The sequence below is a fragment of the Rhyacophila brunnea genome, unplaced genomic scaffold, assembly GCF_057557595.1.
Source record: "Rhyacophila brunnea isolate RB1 unplaced genomic scaffold, BYU_Rbru_1.0 scaffold_15, whole genome shotgun sequence".
In the NCBI taxonomy this organism is placed as follows: domain Eukaryota; kingdom Metazoa; phylum Arthropoda; class Insecta; order Trichoptera; family Rhyacophilidae; genus Rhyacophila; species Rhyacophila brunnea.
The window spans coordinates 173,278-192,943 of NW_028232806.1; the positions used below are offsets into that span (position 1 = coordinate 173,278).

Genomic DNA, 19,666 nt, shown 5'->3' on the forward strand with positions numbered 1-19,666 from the left:
ACGGATTTTTCTGAAATAACTTTCTGTACAAAACAGAATGAACTGAAAATGAATTCAATTCTGCTTAAAGATGGCTAAAAGTAGGTATTAAAAGAATGAATTGGCATCGTGTTCTGATATATTCTAAAAGTTTCAAACGTCTAGCTAGTCGGGAAGTTAGTTAAAAATCGATTGCAAGATTTGTACTTGACAAACAACCACCGGACAAACAAGAATTCGAGCTAATAAAAAAGTTGTAAAATAGTTGGCTATCAAACGATGTGAAAATCTCGTTGACAAAGCTGACTTTTGGTGTCATAAATCATATTTTTCAATGAATAATAACCTAACCTAACTAAACCAAACAGAGAGCTCTATTTCTCATAGTGTGCTGTGTGTCCGTAGCCCTAGGAGTATATATATTTAAAAAAAAATGTAAATCGACTCACTCACTCATTAATATTCAAGGGAGTTCAATACTTTTCTTCTATTTAAAAAAAAACAGTGCTCCGGTGGGTTTTTGCGAACATCTCAAAACTTGATTTTTTGAATATGTGAGTTATGACTCTAGGCAACTCATTTGATCAAGTACAAGGGCAAATAAGTTTAACGAATGGCTAACAACTATCATTAGTAAAGTAATTTATGTTAACACAACCTCCACTCCGTGGAGTCACATAATATTATACTCAGTTTAGGATCAAACATGGTTATTTACTTTTAATTTTTGATCCACAAACAGAAATATATAGATAGGTTCAATTAACGACAACCATTTTTCATAAAACAGTCTGATAATAATATAACCACCGTCTCAAAATATGCTTCAATTAAAACCAAAAACCAAAAATAATAAGTTATATTTTTAATTGAAGGTTTAATGGCACTGGGCAGTATTAGCTGCTATCTATACACAAAATAATTATTCTTCTTAGATAAATAAAATCAAATTATAACACAAGAGATTTAAATAAAATATAACAAATTGATTTAGTAGTTGGCTGTTGGAAAGTGGGTAAGATTAAAATACAGGTTTAATAGTTGTCACCCTAATTGGGCATAGTTAGTTTAAGTGAACAGTTCCTGACAGTTTGTTGGCTACGCGTACTAACCTTAGCACAGAGGTCCGGCAAATGCCTGTGAAACTAAACGATTATTAGTTATTCTATTATTATAACGATAATTTTGAAGCGGTGTGAACTTATCAACACTATTCGACGATGTGAACATTATAGTATGTATGAAAGTTTAAAATTTGTTATTTATTTCCCCTTACTATATAATCTCAGTTACAATTTTAAACACCTTTAAAAGAATCAAAAACTATGTTCATTCCTTTACTCATATTCTGAACATAACATAAAAATAGAGTCATGGATATATAGTATACACAAAATCACATAACTGACAGTTTTAAATTATCACCTATAGAGCATCAATCTTTGGCAGCGATTTTTTAATTTGATGGGTGGCCAAAAAATCTCACGGCAAGCAGCACGCCGATATCGACGACATATTCAAAGCAGTGAGGTCCCTAGACGAAATGCCGCCCCGTATTAGGTACTAAGTTTAGGTAGCTATTTCTCTATGTACCAAATGATTCTCCTCGATTGGACTTCTCAGTTCTTAACCGGACACGGTGGTTTTGCCTCTAAGCTCTGTCAGCTTGGCCTAATAGAATCTCCGACTTGCTTATGTGGCGAATTGCAGGATGCCGATCACATCCTCTGGGAGTGTCCCCATATGTCGGTTGAAAGGGAAGAGCTTCTCACGTCGGTCTGACCCTCAGTTTGACTGGTCGGCCATTGTGACTTGGTATCTACGTGGGAAAATTTCTCAGCATTTAAAAAGTTTGCGGCATTTTGCGGCGAGCGAGAAGGTCTTTTCTCATCGAGAATTGACCATAATACATTATGTGGAAGTAGGGATCACGCACACTCTAGTGGACGCCAACCAAGGTCTTAGGAAGTTGCTCCTGTGACACTTTCGGCACAAATTTGAAGAGCGCCTATCGTTCGTTACGCCACTGTATACGCCTGCATAACGGGTGTGGAGACATGGCGGGTGGTGGAAGGAAAAGTTTTAGTCGCTCAAGAGTCCGTGCCGGATCCGACGAAATCTTTGCATTATATAAGCGAAGAGGTTTTATCTTCCGTTTTCTATCAGAGTCGTACCTTCGCACATCCAGTATCGACCACAAGAATCCGCTGTTTTCGAACCTCAGCATACGATTGGTCTCAGTATGTGTGAGGTGTCATGATTTGGCATGGCATCGGTTCCTGACAAAATTGCAGACATTTGACATTGGTATCAATATTGCCCATTTTAAATAACTGCGTCTCGTTACGAAGTCTTCCATGATGTGCACGTCAAGGTTTATGAATATGTTTACAATTTCAAAAAAAATGTACTAGGTTAAAAGTTTTATGGTTTATCAACTTCGGGGGGTTTTTAATACTCCAATTAGTTCGAATCATGGGTATGGCAAGTACACAATGTGTACACTCTCACACATAAATATAATAATAACTGACTCATACATAAATTGAAAAACAATATGTCATATTGTTTTTCAATTTATGTATGAGTCAGAGTATGGACCTGCAAGTGGCTGACATACATTTCTCGTAAAAACAAAATCTGTTAATACTAACCTCCACTTTGTGGAGGCTCATATGATCTTATTAGGATCGGAGATGGTCGGAATTAGATATTTTATTAGCTTTACTATTGTAATTCGGTAATTGACATTAGACAAGATTTAGATAAAATGTCAAGAATATAATAATATTTCAAGTAAAAAAATATGGCATGTTCTTTCATTGATAATAATCAAAGCTTCAGCAATATCAATGAAAATAATTTATAATTTAGCACATATTGTTTTTATGTACTTATGCTTTAAATTGGTAGAGAGTTACAAGTTTTAGGTGGAGAAGCGCGAAAAAATGTAACGCTTATTCATTTAAAATAAAATGAAAGAAGTAATCACTAATCAATTTTACACGACCGACATAATTATAATAATAATAGTCCAGAATAACTGACCCCCCCCCTTTTAAGGTATGTATTGTGGCTTAAGTAAATAAAAATAGTAAATGCCGAATAATTAACCTTCATAGATGCAGGCCAGGTCAGAGTAGCTGATTTGAATATATCTAAATGAACGGCCGACAAAACTCTCGTGGATTTCGATTAAAACCCTGCGATGCTCGACTGAAACAATTGTAAGATTACATCACGCTCGATTTAGTGCACCCTTATGTGCATTGCTCATTTGGTATTGCACAAATAATGTAATAATTGATAAAAATCAAGTGTGCATAGTATAGTCTACCATTCATCGCTAATAATGAGTAAATTGTGAGAGCTATTGCGTAATCTGCTTTTAGTCGTAAATGAAAGTTGGTTGATTTCTGACATCTCCAAATTAGGTACCTCATTACTCAATCTTCTACATAGAACATAGCTCAGAAAGTCTGAAGAGGCTGTGTGAGTATATTCGTAAATTTTCTGGAAAAAAAGTATTTTAATATCTGGAAAAAGTACTTGGAGAATTGAGCTAGTGGCTGGCTGCTACCTTGTGATGGCAAAACCCTCTTAGCCACCATACTTAAAACGCTTTCAACCTCTTTCAACTTCGCAAAATAATGGCTTGTGTTCTCGGAAAAAAGTTCTTACACGTATCGATACTAAAACAAGTAACACTGGTCTTGATAACTCGATAAATATGTAAAACCCTAAATAGCTTTAGACACAAAATGTAATTTATTTAAATTATAGCGTTATCATTAAACTATTTTAACATGAAATTTTACAAAGTAAATGCAAGTTGACATATTATAGTCTCAGGTTCTCATATTTTACCGTCTCTTGTTTATAACTTTTGAAGTAAAAATAGTACAAAATATCTGAACAGATTGGATCACTAAGTAGATTTCAATACTTGATTCCAGTAATTGGTTACCATATAAAAATAACATTCTACGCGTTGGCAGGATCATAATATTTATAGATAGTATCTAAGTGTTGAAAAAATAGAGACGTGATGTTGACGTCTTGCCTCACTCTTATGTAATATTATTTGCGATTTTATTTAATTGTTCACCTGTCTCACTAAAAAAATGCATATAAGTATATTATGTCAGTATAAATTAGTACCTACTTATCACTTGTTTTTGTTTAATTACTTAGAATTTCGTAATGTGGCTTCACTGGTCACGATACTCCAAACGTAGGTAGGTACCACAAAATACACGTAGCTCTACGTCAAAGAATTAATATTTTATAATAAAAGTATTAAAGAAGTGTTGAGACACTATTTAGGTAGAATGTAGACGATAGGTACTCACCCCAGTTCAGTAGGCGAGCGAATAGATCGGGTGAGGCTGCAAGACAAACGTCTTCGACCCTTTTAAAAGGAGAGAAACAGTTACCTGAAGGCGGTCCATGACCAAAGGGAATACCCGAACGAGCACCAAATAAATGATTTAGATCTCCATATGAATGGAGTATTTTGATTTTGTAAAAATATGAAGCATTCATTTCAACAACTTACTGACAACATTGAGTCAGGTTTAACAAACAAAATCATCATCATCGGCACTATAACACAAGTCTTGTCTTATACTTGGTCATCGTGACATTCATAAATTTGTCTTACCAACTGAGACAAAACATTTATCTGCACTCCCACATTTAAAAAAAAAAAGTTTAAAAAAACACCAACATAACAATTATTTATCTCCATAAAAGTTATTCATACTCAAAGACATATTTTGTATATTATGATGGTATTTGTCAATAGCCGCAGCCTCGCCATAGATTAATATACGTAAAAGCTTTGCGAGGAAAATGCTCAGTCAGACAGTACGCGACTCACCCGAGGCAAACGCAAGCACCGCCTCGCCCGAGCGTTGCCGCGGCCGATCCAATCGTTATCGGTTTGTCGGTGCTCAAAGATGCTGCGCGCGGCTGTCTCGCGTAACGTTAATTTTATTGCGAGCTGCCTCGCACAGCGATTTTCTCGAAACAAATGCCCGAGGCAGCCTCGCGATGCTGCTTACTCAGTCAGTACGCGGCTAATAAATAATGTATAGGTATGCTGAATATAATATGATGTTTTGTTTTAAATAATCACACCTGACACAGACGTGCATATTTTCTGTTTATGTTCTGTGTGAACTGGTTGTTTTCTGCATAATTACGCTCAATTGTAATTTCTCCTTATGTAGTTAATTATGATTCTGATCATTTAGACATATATATAATAATATAAATACCTATAATAAACATTTGTGATAAAACCTAATACGGTAGGTAATACATTCGTATCATATAAAATTGTTCTAAATTTGAATAATAGAATCACAAAAAGCAACGTAATCAATCAAATATCTGCTAAATCACATCACATCACATCACTTCAAATTGACTGTCTTGTCAGGAACAAGACAGCTAAAGAGAGGCCGAAAAACTATTGAAAACATAAATATGAAAGAAAACGCAACGCCCCTACCTATATTACAATATTTAATGAACCGTCAAGTAAGTTTGGCGCCAATTATTACTGGTTTTATAATATCATCATCGTAACTAATGATAATGGTAGAGAAATGTAGAAATTAGTAATTATTAAATAATCATTAAACTAATTATAATATTATACTCGTATGATATCTGTGAAGCCTGCTTTGACTGATTACTTAGCAGAAACCAAAAATATATAAAATACGATACAATAATACCGTTACTTCAAAACTTTTTCACCATCTAACGTCTAATCTAACAATTAATAAATTGGTTGTTAGTTAGTTATTAAAACTGATGGTTTTTAGGTTAATTAGGGTTAGCATTAGAGGCTACTGATATGCATGGAAATCCAAAAAGATCTCGTGGATACACTTGTTCACACAAAAGTTTGGGGTTGCATTTGGTGGAGGTGATGAGATGATGAGATGATAAAGGCATCAGTGATGTAGATAGATGTGTTTATTATCTTGATGCTGAGTACAGAGAGTTATAATGGTCGGAGTAAGATAACGATACAGAGTATCGCTGTGACCTAGGTGTTCAGACCGAGCCGCGATCCGGTGGTGATGATGATCGGGACGAGCTCGGGAGTCTGAGCTCGAGAGACGAGTGTCGAGTGACTGTGAGCAAATGACTATGTCTCAAATGTATCAATCGCCTTTCGCTATTTATAAAAAAAATACATTACATGAGTCACTAGTCTAAAAATCTAGAAATAAATCAGACTAGTCATTGTTGAACTAGGTTATGATTGAGAAACCAGCTGATCGTAGTGTCTTGTCCGATTGTTCTGTCATTTCTTTTGGGGCAAACCTTAGCTTGTGTGCTATGGAAACTTTCAAAACTTTAAATGGTTTATAAATTGTTATTGTATGTATCTCTTCAGTTTGTGCTGTTATTTAATACAATAGAATATGTCTACCATTTTTTATATTTTGACAACGTATATTATAATAGTTTAATGTGTAAAATGTAATATCTGGCAACTTTTGGCATTAATGGCATTAATTAATTATCTGCCTGATTGGTTGCGCTCCTTTCGGTAAACTAAAAGATGTCATATCCCATTTACCGCAATGCTCCAAAATGAAGGTGTCAGATCAATCTGTGCTCTCAATACTACCAATGATAGCATATGAAAAAAATGGAGGCATGGCCTTGACATCCATTCTGGTATGCGCATTAAGAGTGGCACAACAAGCAATGGAACGGTCAATGATAAAAAATAGAAATAGAAATGAATACATCCGTCTACGAAAAAACTCGTAGGCGATGTTTATCGCACTACAAGTCGAGAAGAAGAAAATTTAATATAAGGTAGTGAATAACGGTTCAAGAATAGACGCCTCTAACATACAACATTAAAGTATTGAAAAACCTTTTATCAAATACAAGAATACTGTCAGAAACGTTATTGGATGGAGTCTGATACATTTGAGGGAAATTGGAGATGCCTATATCCTGCAGTGGACGTTGGTTATCTGAAGAAAATTAATTAAAGAACTGAAATGTGTCCTGGCATTGAGGAAAATGGTAGAACTCAGTAAAACCGTAGTTATTTTATAAAATTAGAGCAAGGGGAACGGATCTTCGCTGAACAGAAGTCAGAAGAACAGAGTCACGGTCAAAGCCTCCATAAAATTATACACATGTTCCTTACGATCTTATATGCTAAAATCTAGACTGTAGCCATATTTCAAGTGTGTTATCCCTTTTATTTTATAAAGATTTTGTTATAATAAGTAGTGTATTGTATTACATAACAAAATGAGTGGGACTGTATGATTTGTGAGCTTACAATGTTGGCCGTCTAATTTATAAACTGTCACCAAAAGCAGTTACCTTAAACGGTCAGTTATTCCTCGTTTTTTTATTTGCAGAGGGCGAACCATTCCGATTTATAGCGCTGGAGATATTTCATTTATCACCCCACTACTTTGACAATATATTCTCATTTATTTTTGCCTTTTTACTGCAGCCGAACCGGAAGATAATAAATTCGCAGCATATTGAGCGCCAATTTTTCATTTATTTATTGCGTTTCACAATAAAAAAAGTAAACAAACATTAAATTTGAAATATTGTTGAACACACATAATTTAGAAAGCACTCATGAAAAAATATAGCAAACAGAAAAAATCTTTTTTAGAAAAAAGTAAGACACCCGGCACGAATCAAACCTACGAGTACGTCTCTTGGGTTTCACGCCCTGTGCATTACCACTATGCTACAAATGCCATGCTTAATTGCAACAAACTTTAACTATCTGGCCTTACTAATACCTGCTCATAAGCGCTCTCTAAATTGCCGAAATTAATTGGCGCGAAACCCAAGAGACGTATGGTACATGGTACATTCTTAAAACTTCAATCAAGCAAATAAAAACTTGAACAATTTTTGAGTTTCTTTTGAAAGGTTTTTCGTATCACCTTCCTTTATAGTTTAGAGCGATTAAACGATAATTACATTGACGAATATACCTACTTACTGATAAATAAATTAAAATAATAAAATTTGAACACTAATTCTCGGCTCAAACCAAAGACATTGCGGTAGAGCGGTGAGGGGAAGTTTTCGAAAACAGTTTTGATTAGTTCCTTGTACGTAATGAGGCTGTGTTTTTATTTTAAATTATAATAAAACATGATAAGCGCTGGCTTCTCGTGTCGAGGGTCCCAGGTTCGAATCATGGGTCTGGCAAGTGCACATATTGTTTTTAAATTTGTGAATGAGTCAGAGGAAAGGACCTGATAGGTTGAGCAAGTGGCTGACATCCATTTCTCGTAAAAATAAAAATCTGTTAATACAAACTTCCACTCTGTGGAGGCCCATATGATCCTATTAGGATCGGACATGGTCGAAAGAAAGAAGAAGATTTAGCAGGGAAAGAGTGAAGAAATAGATGGGTGAAACTGCAGTACTAAAATTTCACAAATTTAGTATCTTCATAGATGTATATTTCGGTTGTAATACAATAATTTTCAAATTCTATTTAGTTTCCGTTTTGTGATATTCCTTTGAGTATTTTTTCAACCCGGGTGTTGCCATTCACATACAGATTAATAAAAAATGCACAACTAACACAAAATATGGAATTACTGTTTATATAGGTACCACAATGGGTATGTATATTAATGTACGATAATAATATCTAAGATCTACACTTTTGATTAAGTACATTTTTTTTCATAATAATATTGTTTTCACGACTTTTTAATTTGTATTTAAACTGTAATTAAATATAACATTATACTTATGTAAGTTGCGCATTTGTCATTAGTGAGTATATAATATAATATATATAATAATATTATTATATAAAGACGCCGAAAAACGAAAACTGAGCGGCAAAACATATCAAAGGAAAGGAAAGGTAGGTACACAACTTTTATCGATTAAAATATAAATTCAAATTCCATGAAGTACCTACCCACGGTCGATAGTATCAATTTTAATAACTATATAAGTATATTTTTTTAAATATTATTCATGTTATAATAATATTATTATGTATTGTTATAAAAATTAATTCGTATAATAAATAGATACTATCCCAATTAGGTAATATTCAGATGAGTTGAGCAAAGAATGCCCATTTGAAGTGTGATAAGATACTTTATTCATTACGGGTGGCCATATGATCCATCTGAACCGGTGTCTAATGAAGATTTACCGCTCGCTAACAATACAAAAGCGGGCAGTCAGCAGAAAGCTTAACAACCAACTCTCGGTTTGCGTTTTAATCTTGCGAAAGAGAGCATTCATAGTAATATTTGCAGCCACAAAATAAAACGAAACTGTTGCCAACATTACCAGAGTAATAATCTGTTAGCATACAAGTAACGAGGAAAAGCAGCTGAGTATTTTAATGAGATGCTTGTTAACAGGGGAGAACTTTTAATTAACGTTCGACATGATTAAAAATTTATTACAGACCGGCAACATTGTTAAGTGTGTTTAAGCAGTAAGCACATAATCACATTAGTTTACCATCAAAACTTTACTTTGATACTCGTACCTTCCTTATACATAGTTAGTTACATACTTGTAAAAGACTTTGTGGTTTGTAAAGGCTTGCTTATAATATGATAAAATATATTTCACGAACAATTTCAATTTCAAATTATTTATTTTTTAACATATTGTGGACATTACAAATTATAAGTTTAAGACGTTCACAATATGACATGAAACATTATTATAAAGAAGAAAGAAAAAGAAAAGTAATAAAAATGGATAAAAATGAAAATATAAAAAGAGAACATAACATAAACAGACAAAATCAGTGAAAATACAATTATACAAAGAAGTACATCGAGTTTGCTAAGGAGATCCTACTTTAAGGGTTTTTACTTATATTTTAAAACATTTATTGTTCATGTAAAATCAAGTCGTTTACAATATGACATTTAGATGAAAAACAATGTAAAGCAGGTTAAAATGAAATTACAAAGTAATAATATTCTTAAAAGACATGAATTAAACAATAAAAAAAAACAAAATAATACATCGCGCAACACTGAAAATGTCTACACATCTAGGGAACTCACAGTCTGGCACGAGAAAATAATTTTGATCCACAAGAGGTCATGGGTACCAGGCACCAATAGCGAGGCCTGTGCGGCTGGTCAATGCACTCCATAATGATGTAAACATTTTTAGCGTTTTTTAAATTCTATTTTATTGTTTAATTTGTATTTTTCTTGAACTATTGTTTTTTTCTTTTGCTATAAAATTATTTTTTGTTTTGTTAGTAATTTAGTAAAATAAGGTAGTTAGTTAGTAAAGTAGTGTTGAGTAATTTGATTTACATGTACTTTTTATTCTTATTTAAATGTCATGTTGTGAACGTCCTGAATTGATAGTTTGTTATGCGCTCAATGTGTGTTTTTTAAATAAATAAATAAGTAAGGGCCACCACCTACACAGCCCGTGTGGGTTGTGCACTGTCTGGGTATGAAGAGATATGAGGCGGACTAAAGCTGGATTACCGCTGTGGGAGTGATAAGGCAAGTTACGGTATGCACGGAAGAAGAGGGGATCACTGTGCGTCGATAACGTCTGGTGGTTGGCCCATCGACCGACCGACCGTATGTATAATAAAGTTTATCCATATTAATACAATGTTAAATAAAATAATATTATTATCAGTTTGAATTTGTATTTATATTAATAAATATATAATACTTAGAAACGTTCGCCCATAACAATGGAAACATATTTTATTTAATAAGGAAGCGATAAAAGACCTAAGAATGTTAATTATTGCTTACATTTTTTGTCTGACATTGGAGTTAATGGCCCCACTATACCATACCCGGTCTTAATCAGACGTATCACGGGACCCTACGTGCTGACTGACAAGTCGATGGCATGGAAGTATAATAATTAGGTATTTGATATATATATATTATACCTACGTATCAATACCATTAGTTGTTGTTGTTGTTTTTAAAATCGTCTTCCATTATTCTGGTGCTATCAAAAGTGGCAACTTGATCGGAAAGCAACAAGCATTGACGCATCGCTGTCAATTTATATGCACGTGTAAAATATTATTTTCTTAATCAACTCAGTCAATTATCCATCATTGTTGATGAGCTGCGGCTCCGTCGCTTTTTTGCTAACGAGCTTAGGGGTACGATAGGATGGTGATAATACAATCATCACACAATACAACGAAGAATCATGTAAGCCACAATCAAAATAAGTAGACCCCTCAATAAAGATAATCAAAAAATATACCGTGAAAACACGGGGGGCCATTTTTCAAAAAATTCTTATAAAGAAACATTTTTCAACAAGCGACACTTTATTATTAGTGATTCACGCAACCGCTTATCGTGAAATACTGTAATCACAATGGACATACCTTCTATATAAAAATATTATAATCCCTGACTCTGTCATTTTTCACCAAAAAAGGAAGAATACACTAGGTTATTTGGACAGGGCCGCTCCAGTTAAGGAAGAATTTTAATGAATTGATCATAATATGGCTTTAGCTGGGTCGCGACTAACCACCTGGAGGGGGCTAAAGCTGAAAACATAATTCATTTGAGAACAAATTTAATACTGACATATTTTTACCCCTCTGCAAAGTGTAGGTTGTATCATTGAGATACCTATTGTACGACAACATCTTCTTGGCTACGCTTCTAGGCGCTGTTGTCTACTAAATGGGAGAAGCTTCTTAGTTTATAATGGAATTCCGGGTAAAAATGGGCGGAGCATGTTAGTTCACAGTTTTAACACGTAGCCAAAAAGATGTTGTCATACAATACTGATCAGTGCATCACAGGTTCAGATTCTACCGAGTGCTAACTGGGTAAAATACATTTATATCTTCATTGGACATCAACTTTAACAAGTGCAGTTTTAAAAAAAATGTCGTTATCGCTAATGACGTATGGAATTATTGCCATCGCTGTTTGTACACTTTCCTATCTTTACTTTACTTCTACTACGGTTATCCATGTACCCACAAAGTTACTATGTAATCACTTATAATTATATTCTTCGTAAAACATTAAACAGCCAATGTAAGTTAACATATTGTATTCATCTCGCTTTTGATACTTCGATTGCATGCACCACAACCGAAAATTTATGTTATGTTATTGTTGAAAGTTCCATGATCTACCGTCAGCAGTTTCTGGTTTTCGAATCTTCAGTGACGGTTCTTTGTTACCCATCACTCTACTAGCAAAATAGGTGGACCGCGCGTAAAAACATTTCGCTTCAAAAATTGATTCAATATCGCAACCATATGGTAGATAATGCTGCCATGTTTCATTCCATGCTTACTTACTTAATAATAATATTACCTAATGAACTTTTTTCGTATTCACTGACTCGTGTAGCGTCAAGTTATAGAATATAGTACATTCGCAAATAACAATAATCACATTTTCAAAAATATTTCTCACTGACACAGATCCCCAATCTTTCCCGTCTCTTAGTCAGTTTAGTTACCTAAAATACAACTATATGCTAATAACACCCATACAAAGGAGACAGAATTTGAATCGTAATTGTTGTATTAGTGTGAGGTCCGACCCTGGCGGCAGGTACGAGTAGTTCAGGGACAGTTTATGTCGTCAAAATTTCCACCGCCGCATCTTTATAACGCCTCGGCACGTCCCATTTCTTTATTCTTTTATATTCTCAAACATCCCCCGAATACCAATTTCTCTTTGAGAAACGCTGCTCGAATTCAGATGAGACTTAATAGACCCCAAATTTGAAGCCTGCAACACCTCATTTGAATAAATATAACGCGCCAAGGTGACGCAACTTACATTCTGCCAGTACTCTTTTCACTTACAATACTGCTACACTCTATTGTCAGTTCTGATAGGTACAATGATTTGAGTTTCCCTATCTCCATCCGCTATATATACGCAGCCGCGGTTTGTAAACGGCCGCCTTCCATGACGCTATAAACGTGTCAGAATGAAAATACTTTAGTGCCACACTTCCTTGTCTCAAAGCGATGCTGCACGGGACTGATGTAGCAACCGTGCACCTTAGTGCTTAAAGAAAGAGTTTTAGAAAATTAAAAGAATCTTGACTTACTCTGCCAGCATTTATCTTTAATGACATGAAATTTCCTCTGTACCCGTGTACTGAAACTCTGCCGAAATAGAGGATGAAATAGATGAGGAAAAAGTGATGAATCTAAGGAGGGATCGGAATTATTCCGTCCTCCATATGACGCAGCAAATTTTGCGAATGCCTCAAAGTTGGCCATGGTTGATATCAAGTCTGCGTGGCCAATAGGGCCCGTGTTTGGACGGACCCTGGCAAACAGCCCGCTCGGTCGGATCCCATCAACGGGCAGTCCCAGAGGTCGTGTTTAGCGTCTTGATGGTCGCGCCCGCATGTGCATTCCGGTTCATGCCCTATTCAGTACAGACTATTTTTAAGAGCTGATTTTAATGTTTTAATATAAATATGGAATTAATATCAATATATTCTATAAATCAATTCAATTATTAACGTATGCCTATGATATCGATAACATGACCCGCTCCACAGCTGTTAAAAATGCATTTATTTCACTAAAGTCAGCTGCTACAAATATAAAACTCCAAATAAATTACAGTAAAACAAAATATATACTAGTTGTCTACGGTTCATCAATAAATGATAATAATAGCCTCATTGCCGGCATTGATACTATTGAAACTATGGACGCATTTTTGTTTTCTCAGGTTCCTTTTTATAAGCACTAATACTAATAATATAAGGAAGAAATAAATCACCGGATTAAGCTCACCACTCATCAATACGTGCCATTTTGGTCTCCAAAGGCTTCTGAAAAACAACTATCACGAAAAATGAAAAACGAAAAACAAATCTTTATAAAACTCTCCCGCGAACAGTATTAACGGAGAAGTGTCTTGGGAGTATTTTTGTAGCAGAAAAAGAAAATGGTATTTGGAAGTCGAGGTATATTGAGGAATTGTACGTTCTTTATTAATGGAGTTACGAGATCATGCTGCATATGAGAATGCAGAGACTGCGATGACCCGGCTGACCGAAACTTTGATAACTGGATAGCGCCATGAGATATTTAAATAATCTCGGCCAATGCAGATCTAAGGTTTTGGAGCTGACTGTAGGAAACAAGATCCGCCATAGGGCGTAGAATAAAAAATGGATTATTCCGTTAACTTACATCCATATAATACGAGAATTGTTCATATATTTAATTAAAAATAAATTTACCGAGTAATATAATGATAAATACGCAGGGAGGTATATTATTATACTAAACTCTTTATCCGTTTTCTCTCCCTTTCCTCAGATGCCTCTTGACAGCCATGGGTGTGCGTGTGCGCTCAACTTGTAAGCTTGGGGAACTTATTAATTATTAACAAAATTACCAGATTGATGCTCCATTAAGTCGAAGACCACATACAAATTTAACAGTTAGATTAATAGGCATACGTAATAACTAACGCGGGGGCTTGGGAACACTTTCAAGTCTCTGGAAACGATGACTAAATAAATTTGCATGTCAAATTACACCTCTACTAGGACGAAATGTCTTGCTTGGTCGGAATCGATCAGATAAGCATGATATTATCCACCAACGGCCTGTTCACACCTTTCCGTTACTTTCAACCCAGTGTGTATCTGGGCCGCCTTACTTAGAGGTCTCTTAACACACTATATTTTAGACGAAATTGGTGTTACTATTTACTCAACTCATTAAGTCTATCTATGCTCTAGAACAGTGATCGCTAAATGGTCGCTCGCGGCGGCATTTTTGTAGCTCACGTAGGATATTTTACCATATTTATAAATTTGCCTCTCAAATTTTATTATTGGACACCGAAATGAAATATTTCTTGTGTGTATTACTAACGATGGTACTCGAGATTTTTGTGGTGTCAATTAATAATGGCTTCATTTCCTTATGCCAGAAAGATGAAATTTTTCCACCATTTTAATCTTGGAAAAATGTGAACGTAAGTGAATGCCATTCTTTTCACTAATTATTTTTGCATTTACTCAGACTAATTTCAAGATATTTTTCAATTATTATTTTGTTTATAAATAAACAATTAAAGTACTTAACCATTTTATTTTCCGATGTCCTAATTTATTTTAAGTATTTTAATAATATTATAATTCATTCCTGGCAAAACCAAATATTTCAGTTATGAAAATTGTACATGAATTTCTTCAAAAATGTAACGTAAATGTATAGTGTATAGTGTAACAAAAATGTAATTCTGTATCATTAATAATGTAACTATTTATGCCTGTCGTTAAAAAAATGTATGTATACTTTTGTAAACCATTGTAAAGCAGAATAGCCTTCCATTCAGAGAAGAGCTCAATTGCTTCCAAATAAAGAAAAAAAAAATATTAATATTATGTGTGGTACGATATACCTAAATAGGACGATGATAAAAAAATATAAAGAAGGAATATGTATAAGTAGCTCACCAGACAATTTCAATTTCTGAAAGTAGCCCACATCCTTATTGAGTTTGGAGACCACTGCTCTAGAAAATCATTGAAAAATAACATGCATTTAGAGGCACTACATTTTCACTTGGTTATTTTCATTGCTGTCGCGATCAATAAAAAACTATCAAGTCAAATATACTTTAGTTTAATACCTATGTCACAATATGAAAGTATTTCTTTAATAATAACAGGTACCTGATCGACCATCTTTATATACTTGATGTGAATTATACGTACTTAATACATTTCAAGTAATAGATACATTCATTTAAAGGTCGATCAAAAGTTATAATGTTACGAAAAATTGGTCACATTTCTTTCAATCACATGACAAAAAAACCGCTGAAAAAAACTCTCCAAACAAAAACAAAAAAGGCTTTATAAAAAGAGCTTTGAAAAAGTTTTTTAAAACCTTTCTCCTTCTTGAATCTACCCTTAAAACTTGCAAAAGTGATTGATGCATATTGAGTGATGACATCAATAAATTAACGTTATACAACATTCATTAGATACTTGGATACCTTTTGAACGAACCTCCCAAAATAAACAAGATTTATGCAGTTATTCTTTGAAATTAAATTAGGTAATTTCACATTTTTATCGGTAACTAACTAACAGCCTAAAGAATTTGAACTTTATATAGAAGAAGTCTCATGGCCCCTACATCCTGAAGCGGACCCCCAGGCTAGGATCTTTGGCAGGCCCCCTACCTATCGCTAAGGATAAAAGCAGTGTGACGCTCCACAGTAGCGTTTTCTAAAAAATGGTGTAGGTACGCGGTAAAATTAATGTGTATATTTTTAGTGTTTTTTTTAAATATTTTAATATGTACATCCATTTGAAATATGGAATTGTCGAGTATCGATACACAAATAAAAATTGTATCGTACAAACACATAATTTTAAATAATAACATTATTGAAGGAAAATAGCGCCGCAGGTGACTTTTTTTACTATTAGAGAGAATTTGTGATGTGTATTTATATCACTTATCTGGTTGACTCGCCACACCGGGCCCCCAGGCTAGAGTCCTGTCAGCCCCCCCCCCCCTTTGCGGGGGCTATGAGAAGTCTACACACATTCCGTATTAGGAATTTTAAAGGCAGTTCGATTTATGAACTTGTTACCACCACACGCATAATCCTTTGATTCAAAAATCTAAGTTTCTTCAAAATTCTTAATATTCGGAATACAATATAAGACTTCTTATGGGTAGTCCAAATTGTTCGGCCAGTACCTTTTTTGACGTCATTATAATGTCTAAGTAACACTAGTCCGACGATTCACAAATTCATACAAGTCGTACATAATTATTACTTGCAATAATTATTCAGACACCAATTATTCGACCATCAGCGGATCTATTATATACACAAGACTGCTTTCGGCCGCTACGGCAGCTATCTAGGGTAGGCTTGTATGGAAGCATGAATATTTATTGTAATTACAATAAGTTAGTTGTAATTATTACAGTTGTAATTATTACAGTAAGTGCTATGTTTTAACAGCACCTCTTTTGGCTGTGGTAAATTTCAGACCGAGATAGACAGTTTTGACAGCTTAAACGGCTAACTTATTGTAATTGTTACAAAGTTTCTTACTTGTTTCTTACAAAGGCCAATTTTACTGCTTTTAAAAAAAATGCAGCGTCATACTACGAACGTGAAGATCTCTTCACAAGACCTTTTAGCAGTTTTATGTAAGCGTTTTATTTATTATTGTCTGTTCTTCATGCTTCTCTCTACCAGAGGTACTCTTTAAAGTCACGTAAACTCAGTCTAAGCACACTTGAGTGCTATGTGACCTCGGTCTTGGGTAACTGCTCCTGGCATATTCCCAGGCATAAACAACTGGTGGTAAAGCATCAAACTTAGAGCCTCATGACGCACCCGATTAAGTCTATGTTTGTGCTAAAAAAATATTTTTTTATGACGTAATCGGTCAGGTCAAAGAGTCAGTGAATATCACCTCGTTTCGTATAACTTGGGCATAATAATAGCTTAGGTATGTTTCAATATTATATAAATATTCATCACACTCTTCACATGAAAATCCAATTAAAATATTAATTTGATAAAGAGGATAATATCATTAAATTATCTAAAACCTACATTATACGGATAAATAGATGAAAAATAAACCTTTACCAACCGAATATCTACATTAGCGTTTAGCCATCCATTCAGGGTCATGTAATTCAATCCGTCAATTCGTCTAACACTGTGTTAATTAATATCCTGCCTACTCCAGTAACTTCCATGTTCTGTCTAAAACTAACATGTCGGCTTTATAGCGGTGAACAGTTTAAGCATTTCAAAATTTTGTTGTTGACCATCCATCTTGATTGCTTCGGTTAGGGAGGGGGTGAGAAGACAGACTCCTACGATAGGCTACAGTTTATATCGCGAAATGATTTCTAGGGGGTCGTCAACTCCTGATGAAAAGTTATATGCGTATTTACATAAAATTTTATTGAAAAATTGTTTTCTAAATATTAAAAAAAGTCGTCTGCACTACGTTTTCTACCACTTTTAATGTGATCTGTTTTTATTGTGAACTTTGGTAATTTTTGGTTTAAACCATAAACTTTAGGTCTCCATCTCTGTGTATGGAAAGTTTTATAAATCTTATCCGACAACACTAGTTTGACGACATCGACTATATCACGAAAAATCATCATTATACTTATATAAACTTATTGGACCATCAAACTGATGGTCACTAAAATACGAGGTAGCTAAACATAAGGACTAAGGGGAATAAAAAAAACTAGTGATTGCCTTCATTAGGCAGTAGTTCCACCTCCGTTTTAATATTTGACTATAGAACAAAATTGTACCTCATCTTTACGTTGATAAATAATAATAGCAGTGTGTTTTTCTTCCTGTCTTTTAAATCGTATCTTCTCGTAATCTGAGAGTGAATGATGGATGCATAGCTCAAAACATCTGTCAATGTCAAAAGCTTCAAACTATTTCTAAATCACGAAAATATTGACGCATGAAAGAATATGTGTAAGCATAGACAAAGTAATTTATAGTAAAATTATAATCCATTTATAAAGCTTTATTTTATGATTAATCTTAATTTGTTTTCTTACTAGATTAAAATGCACTTATATGCTAATGCGATGAGGTGTCGTAGGTTAATTGGCTACTAACGGGGATCGCGATGCGAAAAAGTTTGGGAACCAGATGCTTAAATATTTTTTTAATACTCCATATGTAAACCACCGATTGTTTTAGGTTTTTTTACTTTAATAATACAAACATTATTTTATTACCAAGTAATAAAAGCTTACCTTTTACTGATTGAACTTTACATACTTAGGTAATAATGCGTGATTCTATAGCTTTGAAAAGTACCGAAGAAAATATTAACTTTACCTTCTCGCTTTTATAAGCTTTCTTTTTTGCTTTTAAGTATTTAGACTTTAAAAAGAGCCATATTCTTTGTTGTTTATTGGCTGGCCAGAAATAAAAAAAGTTTAATTTATTTATGTGCATATTCAAGTGACTCTTGGGTGAGGCTTTTCTTATTTCGGTACTGGTTGAAGTAGGTACCTACGCACCTACCCTAAAAACCCAAACAAATGAAAAAGAAAGAAACCAACAGCTATACCAAATTAATGTAAACAATGTAATGTATTTACATTTTGAATTCAAATCAGTGAATAAACTTCTGACATGACAGAGTACCTATTGAAAGTTGTATTTATTATCAAATCTTTACCTTGTACTGAAAATGTGTGTCGAGTACGTACACTGATGAGAATGGTTCCGCTCGGATCAAATCAGCCATCTCTTTCTGAAAACAAAAAGAAAAAAACATTATTTTAATAAGTAAGTAACTTTATTTTTTAAGTAATTGTCGAAAAGTATGTGATCTAATTTAGACCAAAATCTAATATCTAACCGAGACTAATGATCAAATATAAAAATATGTCAATGCATTGAATTATATTCGTAATGAATTGAGTGAATTAAATTTGAACTTAGGTCAACGTGGCTTCTACTCCACTTGGTCGGTAGGTACCTAAGTTCAATCTCTATTTCCTGTGACCCATTATTATTATTTTAAAATAATAATTTCATTTCGAAGAATGAATGGGATTGTATTATTTTATAAAATAAATCATGCGACAAAAATGTATTTATATGGAATTTGG

General features: G+C 34.0%; 1 protein-coding gene across 1 annotated transcript in view; it reads right to left on the minus strand.

Moving 5' to 3' along the window:
- The window catches only part of LOC147074732 (uncharacterized), a 30,250-nt gene extending 10,951 nt beyond the window's left edge, over positions 1-19,299 (minus strand). Inside the window, exon 1 of the mRNA XM_085943240.1 lies at positions 19,231-19,299. Coding sequence (XP_085799366.1) covers positions 19,231-19,299 — 69 coding nt within the window. The remainder of the gene's footprint in view (positions 1-19,230) is intronic.
- Positions 19,300-19,666: the final 367 nt, after the last annotated feature.